General features: G+C 40.7%; 1 protein-coding gene across 1 annotated transcript; it reads right to left on the bottom strand.

The window, feature by feature from the left end:
- Positions 1-234: 234 nt before the first annotated feature.
- Positions 235-8,846, bottom strand: LOC102412924 (NXPE family member 1). The gene is given in 5 exon segments (XM_045162864.1): positions 235-317; positions 6,899-7,111; positions 7,114-7,165; positions 7,167-7,579; positions 8,765-8,846. Coding segments are annotated over 5 exon segments (843 nt in total).
- Between the last annotated feature and the right edge of the window lie 1,136 nt (positions 8,847-9,982).

Genomic DNA, 9,982 nt, shown 5'->3' with positions numbered 1-9,982 from the left:
GAGGGCTACAGTCTATGGGGTTGCAAAGAGTTGGACATGACTGAACGACTGAGCATAAACCCCTGATGTCTTCACCACAATTAAGGTGCATTCTTAATATATGACTTCAATTCCAAGGCCTAACATGGCTTTTTCATCTCTTATCATTATATTGCAGTTCCGCCAATAGGAAGGGGGGAGAGAGTTGTTTTACTTTTAAAGGTATGACCTAGAAGTTTCCCATATCACTTCCACTCATAGTCCTGGCAGAAATCTCGTCATGGCCATAACCAGCTGCAGGAAGGCTGTGGCCTTTAGTTTGGTGACGCTGGACCCAGCTAAAATTATGGTGTTCAGTTACTAAAGAGGGAGAGGGGAATGGATTTTAGGAGACCACCCACAGTCTCTGCTTCACTCTCCATGCTTAGCCTCTGTTGTCTGTGTCCATAGCAGAGCTCATCAGCATGGTTGTTCTGTGTCCATAGAAGAGTTCATCAGCATGGTTGTCTGTGTCCATAGAAGAGCTCATCAGCATGGTTGTTCTGTGTGTGTAACCAATAAAAACAGTGCAAAATGGCACTGATGGCAGAATTGAACAAATTCTGGAATAGCTCTTCCATGATGACCTGGAGGACTGTTAAGTCCTGGTCATTTTGGTCTGCTAAAGAGAGTTTTCATAATCCTATAATTATGTTGGAATTTCCATGTGACAGGGTTGGGCTTCTATGATGTTTAACAGCATCACATCCTGGATGGTTGAATATTCTGACCCTGGAAACTTAACATCGCTACCCCCATCCTAATAATGCACAGCTATCCTTTGGTGAGGATACAGTCTTTGAATTTATTATTATAAACCATATCTTGTATAATAGTAATGTGTCAGGATATTCATTTTGCTAAGTGTCAGAGGAAGTGCTCTGTAGGACTATTTCAAATCTCTTTTGATCGGTCTTACATGTTTATTTTACTTGATCATTTTAGAATAGTGAAAGTGTTAGTTGCTCAGTTGTGTCTGATGTTTTGCAACTCCATGGACTGTAGCCCGCCAGGCTTCTCTGTCCATGGGATTCTCCAGGCAAGGATACTGGAGTGGGTTGCCATTCCCTTCTCCAGGGGATCTTCCCAACCTAGGGATTGAAACCGGGTTTCCTGCATTGCAGGCAGATTCTTTACCATCTGAGCCACCAGGGAAGTCCTAATTTTAATTTTTATTTAAAAATTTAAAAAAAAAAAAACCAATTTTGGTTGCACTACACAGCCTGTGGGATCTTAGCTCCCCAAGCAGAGATTGAACCAATGCCCCCTGCACCAGAAGCTCAGAGTCCTAACCACTGGACTGCCAGGGAAGTCCTAGGCTTGAGTACATTAAACAGTATGTCAATAATGTTATTAAGATTCCACTGTATTTATTGATTAGTTTAGAGATTGCAGAAAGCAAACTAATGGTTCCCCAAAGGTTTCTTTATAATCCCTGGGGCCTGTGAATCTGTTACCTTCCATGACAAGGGGGCTTTCCAGACATGATTAAGGGTATGGATATTGAGATGGGAGATATCCTGGATTATCTGGGTGGGACCAATCTAAATCGCCTTAGTTCTCAAAAGTGGAAGAGGGAGGCAGAGGAATGGTTCAGAAAGATGTGGTGTGAGGACTTGACCCACCATTACAGCTTTGAAAACAGGAGGAAGGGGGCTTTGAGGAATGTGGGCAGTTCTAGAAACCTGAAAAGGCAAAGAAACAGATGCTCCTCCAGAGCCTTCAGAAAGGAATTTGGCCCCTGCCACATGTTGGTTTTAACTCATTGAGACAGAGGTTGAACTACTGAGCCACAGAACTGCAAGATGATCCACTTGTTCAAGCCACTTCGTTGCAGCAACAATAAAAAAATATTAAAGAGATAGTTGACCTTTTTTCAATATTAAGTCATCCCACCCAGAAACAATAGTATTTTTTCTTCTGTTTATATAAATTTTATTTTATATCACATAGTAATGTTTTAAATTGTCTTTCTATAGGTCATGCACATCTTGTTAAATTGTGAATTTGCTCTTTAGAGCACAAAGTGGATTGCATCACTCTCTTCCTTTAATTGGCTTTTGTAGCTTTCAAAAACTTACTGAATAAACACTAAAATCCTCAGTTTCATACTCGAGAGCCTCCATAATTTAGTTTCTTCCTCTTCTTAGCCTCATTCTTCCCTGCATTCCACCAATTGCTCTCACTCCTTTGGACCGGTGAACAAAGTTCATGATAATTTTGTTCCTGATTAGAGTTATCAGATAAAAATACAGAATACTAAACTAAATTTGAATTATTTCTAATGAGCAATAATTTCTTAGTATCCGTCGTTCCCATGCAATATTTTCCTTTTATCTCATGTAATATGCATAGGCAATTAGAAATTACCAAAATTGAACTGATACTTTGTACTATTGTTTGCTAAACCTGGCAACCTTATTCATGATCTTTATGAGTTTTCTCTTTCACTCCATTCCCTGTCTACAGATATCCTTAGGGGCTAAGTCAAATACCACCTTATCATAAGCCCTTCTGCATTTTTACTTCCTTCATAGAATTGGTAGGTTAAATGTCTTTCAGATTGCAACCGTGTTGAACATTTATTTTTCTCCATTTGCCCTTAATGCCTCATATCTGTTAGAATCTCAATAAACATTTGCTGAATAAATGAATAAATATTAGGCAATAAATCAGTTGAAGTAAATCTCAAAATGATTGTTATTGGTAAACTCATAGGCTTTAAAGAAAGTTCTATTAAAGCTAAGTATAAACATTGTTCTTTCCTAAGTAACGTGGCTTTGTGTTTGCCACTAAAACACATTTAATGAAATGGAAAACACCATATAAAACTTTTAAGTGCATCCACTAAAGGTTAGGAAGTTATGCCTACAGAGAATTAGGCTAACTAAATCAAAATGTTCCTACTCTAAAGCTGTGGGTATCCATCAAAGATTTGCCCAGAATGTTCCCCATACAGAATCATTGACTCTAGGAGATATACTCCTGGGTTTAAATCTGGAGATAGGATATGAATCCTTTCCCCTTTGGAAAAAATTGAGATGAAATCTGTTATCAAAGGAGCTTGAAATGATTTCCTTGAATTGATTTTTCTCTTTAAAATTCAAGGTGATTGACCTCAGAGACCCCCTGCTAGGAATTGTGCCCTCAGAAAATCCTGATTGCTAGGGTTGATGCTGATGAAGTTTGCTCTGCATCAGAATGTCTCCTAGAAGACGCATGCTACACACCACCTACCACAGGACAAAGCAAACTTACTGTCACATCAGGAGAGATCAGTGTGGTTAAGATGTATCATCATTTCAGCTCCACACTGGACCTTCACAAGACAACAAACGACTGTTCACACAATATAGGTAATGGAAGCTACTTGTGAGTGAAGGATAATTTAAAATTTTCTATAACTGAAAAGTATTATCATTGCAAATTTTGTATCTATTGGGCATTTTTTTGGTGTGTGTATGAATTGGGATTGTGTGTGTGTGTGTGTATGAGTATATGCTTTAGGGAAAATACCTTTCTGAGAGAGCCTTGAGTTCAGGGCAGCTCTGCTCTTCTGTCACATGGATGGATTCATGGTGTCTGGAATTTTAGATTCAAAGTATTTATCTAACCTGCAAGTTCTCTTCTCTTTTGCTACTTTTGCATCACTTACTCAAGTTCATATAATATTTTTCTTAGATTACTATAAGCCACTAGCCAGATTGTCTCTGTTTTATTCCATCTAAATTCTTCAACACAACTGCCAGAGTATCCTTTTGAACTGCAAATGCAACTTCATTACTGCTTAAAATTCTTTATTTTAAAGTCCTTTATTTAAAATTCCCCTCGGGAAGGAGTTCAGGCTCCTCAACATGGCATGAAGACCTCTTATCACAGGGTTCTCTATATATGTTATTTTTATGTTTACCTTTCATTTTTTTTTTCTAGAAACTTGCTTTCTGAGGATTGTAAGCTTCCTCAAGGAAGGTAATGCATTTGCTTGATCCACTGCTGTGTCCCTAATACCTCTCAAAGAGCTGGCAGCAAGTCCTGCTTAGTCTGTGTGTGCCTGCTAAGTCACTTCAGTCGTGTCCGACTCATTGCAACCCTATCATCTGGAGCCCGCCAGGCTCCTCTGTCCATGGGATTCTCCAGGCAAGAATACTGGAGTGGGTTGCCATACCCTTCTCCAGGGCATCTTCCCGACCCCACGTCTCTTATGTCTCCTTCATTGACAAGCAGGTTCTTTACCACTAATGCCACGTGGGAAACCCTGCTCAGTCTGATGCATGAATAAATATATATTGCATTTCTTTCCTCTGGTTGATGAAAGGCTTCCTGATTCTTCCTGCTTCAAGCTCTTATCTTCCCTTTAATTCACTCTTTGTTCCAATCCTGTGTAGGTAAGTGGTAGCAGGCAGAAAGGGAACATGGGTGAATGGGGACCCAGGAGTACAGCAGATGTAAGTGGTACCCAATTTGGTGCTATGGATGTCTCTTCAGGTTCATTCTAGAGAAAGGAAGGGATCAGCACATTTTTATCCTTACTGGGACTCAGGGATAAGGACAATTAGTGGACAGGAGGAAATCTGGTGAGGTGTACCATCAGAGATCAAAGGGAAAGAGCAGAAACCCAACTATGCTTTTACTTGTTTAAGAAGAGAATCAAGGACTATGGATTAGGAGCCAACTTTTGGATAACTGTGTAAGATCTGGAATACATGTTTTTCTCCATGTTTGCTATCTGCACTTTACTTCCTCTTGACATATTTTTTGGGAAACTTAAGGGAAAAGAACTCGAAGCTTGACTTTGAAAACTGCTGTGATTCTACTCAATACTCTGTAATGACCTATATGTGAAAAGAATCTTAAAAAGAGTTTATATATATATATATACATATATATATACACACACACACACATATATATATGATTCACTTTGCTGTACATTTGAAATTAACACAACATTGTAAATCAACTATAAGCCAACAAAATTTAAAAATTAAAATTAAAAAAATAAAACTGCTTAGAAAGGGGCTGCTGCTGGGAACCTAGCATTCCACTCTGTGGCCAAGCTTAGAGAAAGCGAATCCATGGGGAAAAAATGGATCCCTAAGGGAAAAAAAGAATGGAAAGGGAAAAGGAAATGGATTGAGCCCTCAAGACTTAACAGTAAATTAGCAAAGCAGCAAAAGAGTCTGAAACTGATAGGTGGTCTCAGGGATTGGCCCCCAGGTTCTGGGGTTTGTGGTGGCATATAAGTTACACTTTGCAAATTCCAAAGTGGCTCAGGAAGTATTTTGCAGCTTAGTGTAAAGCTGGCAGACCAGGAAGTGAACATCTGTTTGTGAGCAAGGGGAGAGAGCCTTGGCATTGACGTTGCTGTGATTGATATGAGAAACATGCTTACACCCCAGTGTAAGCTGAGGCCTGCTCCACTTGTGGTTTCCGAAAATTGCTAGATCACAACTCAGGGAATATGAAGGACTTCTCCAACCAGAGACCTGAGAATAGCTGACAACACCTGATCTTGAGATCAATTTGAGATGGGTTTCGCAGGTGGCCCCAGTGGTAAAGAATCCATCTGCCAATGCAGGAGACTCAGGAGATGCAGGTTTGATCCCTGGGTTGGGAAGATCCCCTAGAGAAAGAACCAGCAACTCACACCATTATTCTTGCCTAGATAATCCCATGGGGAGTGGAGCCTGGAGGGCTACAGCCCATGGGGTCAAAAAAGAGTTGGCTTTGTCTGAGTGAGCGCACATATCGTAGGAAGAAGTTGAATTTTTGGAAACATGACTCAAGCTACAGTGTGAACAGTGGATTAGAGATGGTAAGAGAGGCAGAAAGGAAGCTATGACAAGTAATCTAGATGAGCTAATGATGACCTGAACACAGGTAAGAACACCAGGCATGGAGAGAAATGGGTAAATGCGAGAGATACTTAAGAGGTAGTCTACAGAAAATGATATGAGATGAAGCATAGATGTTATACACTTATCAAGGAGAACTTGTCCAGTATAAAATCTATTAACACATAGCAGAATACTTCTCCACTGAACATATTTTGTAAAACCTAGGTCTACAGTAAAAGAGATGACTAGATCTGAGATTACCATAGGGCATGATGGAAAAGGACATATATAATACACAATTCTACCTCGGGCAGTCCTTTTTTATTGAACATCTGAGTGAGAATGCCAACTTTGGAAGTCATAAGTAGGGGGCTCAGGAAGATACCACATACCTAGCCAGACCTTGAGTAGCAGAGGCATCAGAGAGGGTCATGCCCATTATTAATTGAGGTGGGCAATGTAGTTTGCTCTTTGGAAGAAAAGCTATGACCAACCTAGACAGCATGTTAAAAAGCAGAGACATTACTTTAACAACAGAGGTCATCTAGTCAAAGCTATGGTTTTTCCAGTGGTCATGTATGGATGTGAGGGTTGGACTATAATGAAAACTGAGTGCCAAAGAATTGATGCTTATGAACTGTGGTGTTGGAGAAGACTCTTGAGAGTCCCTTGGACTGCAAGGAGATCCAACCAGTCCATTCTAAAGGAGATCAGTCATGAATATTCATTGGAAGGACTGATGCTGAAGCTGAAATTCCAACACTTTGGCCACCTGATGCGAAGAACTGACTTATTGGAAAAGGCCCTGATGCTGGAAAGACTGAAGGCAGGAGGAGAAGGGGACAACAGAGGATGAGATGGCTGGATGGCATCATCGACTCAGACGTGAGTTGGAGCAAGCTCCGGGAGTTGGTGATCGACAGGGAAGCCTGGCGTGCCGCTGTCCCTGGTGTCACAAAGAGTGGGATACCATTGAGTGACTGAACTGAAGTGTATGTAGCGGTGCCTGTTGTCACCTCTCAGGTATCTAAAGGTATACTTACCTGTGAAAAAAGGGCTTTCTTCCTTGACAGTAAGAAAAGAAATTTCTCAATTACTGGTGGTCATACCAGTCAGGACCTCACAGGGTACATGTTAAGGCCTCAGACAGTAGAAGGCTTCTTCTCTCAAGTGTCACAGTTCAGCACTTGGGCTTAGAGTTAGGCCACATTCAAGGATATGGGTGGGGCTATTAACAGCCCTGCCTTTGAAAATAACCGGTCACAGTCTTGGTTCCTGGCCCTCCAGAGAGCCAAGACCCTTTCACTGGGGGTGGATGAGCAGGAGAGACAGGGACACCTGGCCCTCCCAGAACAGAGTGAAGCTCACAAGGTAGGTGAAGTCTGTCACCTTTCCTAAAGCACCTGCCTCCAGGGCTGGGGAGGACATCCTGGCCCTGAGGAAATCCCCGCTATATTCTTTCCTTCATCCCAGATGGTCCCTCACCTCTTGCAGGACGTCCATCTGGTCCCCCCTGCAGTATGTGTCTCGAGGGCTGAGGAGTGTGGCTCTGCTGTGTGTGGCGCTGGTGGTGGAGCTCACATTGGTGCAGTGTCTGGGTGGGATCAGCTGGTTTAGTTTCTCCATGATCCTCTTTATCCTCAGCTCAGTCTCTGTCGGTGACTTTAACAGGCTTGGTGGTATTTTAGGGTCTGGGGACTTTGTGGAGCTGTTCCAGGGCTTCCCTGGTGGTTCAGATGGTAAAGAATCTGTCTGCAATGCAGGAGACATGGGTTCGATCCCTGGGTCAAGAAGATCCCCTGAAGAAGGACATGGAAACCCACTCCAGTATTCTTGCCTGGAGAATTCCATGGACAAAGGAGCATGGTGGCTGAAGTCCATGGGGTTGCAAAGAGTCAGACATGACTGAGCAATTCACACTTTCACTCCAGTGGTGGAAGGAAATGGCTAAGTTAGAGTGGACCAAAACTGAAATGGCAAGGAATGTGACATACTCTGAAATGAACCCATCCAAATCATTTTTACTTATTATGTATTTGAATATTTATGTACATATTATCATCAGTTTTATTTAAACTCTGGCAATTTTGAATAAGATATAAACATTTATCTTTAACCTCATTGTTTTAGAGAATGCCTCAACAGTTTTAGATAAATATATTAAATCCAAAATACAGAGCTCAGAGAATACTTATGAGTAATGAATTGATTCCAGTGCATTTGCTCTTCCTCTTCTTAGACATCTTATCACCAGTCATCATTACTCTCTGTTAGTTCCATTTATACTCATCTTTTCAGTGCAGTTCAGTTCAGTCGCTCAGTTGTGTCCGACTCTTTGAGACCCCATGAATTGCAGCACTCCAGGCCTCCCTGTCCATTGCCAACTCCCGGAGTTTACTCAAACTCATGTCCATCGAGTTGGTGATGCCATCCAGCCATCTCATCCTCTGTCATCCCCTTCTCCTCCTGCCCCCAATCCCTCCCAGCATCAGCGTCTTTTCCAATGAGTCAACTCTTCGCATCAGGTGGCCAGAGTATTGGAGTTTCAGCTTTAGCATCAGTCCTTCCAAAGAAATCCCAGGGCTGATCTCCTTTAGGATGGACTGGTTGGATCTCCTTGCAGTCCAAGGGACTCTCAAGAGTCTTCTCCAACACCACAGTTCAAAAAAATCAATTCTTCGGCACTCAGCTTTCTTCACAGTCCAACTTTCTCATCCATACATGACCACTGGAAAAACCATAGCCTTGACTAGATGGACTTTGTTGGCAAAATAATGTCTCTGCTTTTGAATATGCTATCTAGGTTGGTCATAACTTTCCTTCCAAGGAGTAAGCGTCTTAATTTCATGGCTGCAATCACCATCTACAGTGATTTTACCTATCTGTAATTGTATTATAGTTCAAGTTACCATCATTTATTGCCTGAATTGTAGTAGTTATCCCAAGGGTCAGGGCTTCCATACTGCTTTCTTTCCAATTAATTTTCTCCATTGTTACTAAATCAGTCCTTCTCCAGCAAGACTCTACTCATGTCCTTCCCTGCTGAAACCCTTTCAATGGCTTCTCATTACTCTTGGGGTAAAGTTCAGTCTTAATATGGTTTTATTCTATGGCCTCTGTTTTAACTCTCTTGTTCCTGCCACTCCTTTTCTGCATTTTACATTTTCATGAGTAACTGTTTGTAGTTTTCAGGAAGTGACCTTCCTTTCCTTCAGCTCTTGGTTTTTACTAATATGATTTCCTCTTCTGGGATGACTTACCATCTACAGATTTTTCCCCAAGCCATCTAAACATCTGTCAACTTCTTACTGAGAAATCATTAGAAGCTTAGAGGTTGCTTCTTATCCTTTTCACACTAGACCATGTTTTTATAGGTACTCAAATTCAGTGATTTCTAAATCCTGTTGATGGTCAGAGGTGCCTGCAAACTTTTCAGAAAATATGGATTCTCAAGCTGCAGCCCAGATAAACTGAATAATAATTACTAAATGCCTTGTCCAGGAATTTATTTTTGTTTTCAAAAGCCTCACTTGCAATCAAGTCCAATAAGTATGAGAACAGTGGTTATAGACTGGTGGTTGTCAACCCTCTTGTACTTTGGAACACACATAAAGCTTAAACAAACAAAAAAATAGGTGCACTGCACCCCAGCATCAATCAATAAAGCCCTTGTGGTTTGTACAAAGCAATAGAGTAAACCAAAAGAGACAAGAGACAAGAAAATTAGATATAATTAAAAATAAAGATTAATAGAGCCCAAGTTCCTTTCAAGGTCAGGAATAAGACAAACATGTTTGCCACCTTAAAAGTTCTGAACACTAAAACAAAATGAAGCAAACAAACAATTAAGTGTATGAGAATTGTAAGGAAAGAAGCAAGCTGTCTTATTTTTCATTTTTCTTCTCTTTTTAATTTTATTTTTTGCAGATGTTGTTATTGTCCACCAAAAAATCCCCACCAGAGTTAGAAAATTATTAATATTAAGAGAGTCAACAAGGAGCTGGATACAAAATAAACTTGTAAAAATAGCATTTGTCTATAACAGTGATAATCATCAGAAAATACAATAGAAGATCATCTCCGACTGTGATGAAGGCATTTTGAAAACTCTTTTGAAGAACATTTTT

This window comes from Bubalus bubalis, chromosome 16, assembly GCF_019923935.1.
Source record: "Bubalus bubalis isolate 160015118507 breed Murrah chromosome 16, NDDB_SH_1, whole genome shotgun sequence".
Lineage (NCBI taxonomy): Eukaryota > Metazoa > Chordata > Mammalia > Artiodactyla > Bovidae > Bubalus > Bubalus bubalis.
Note: the sequence above shows the minus strand (reverse complement) of the source record. Positions and strands in the feature narration are given on the sequence as shown.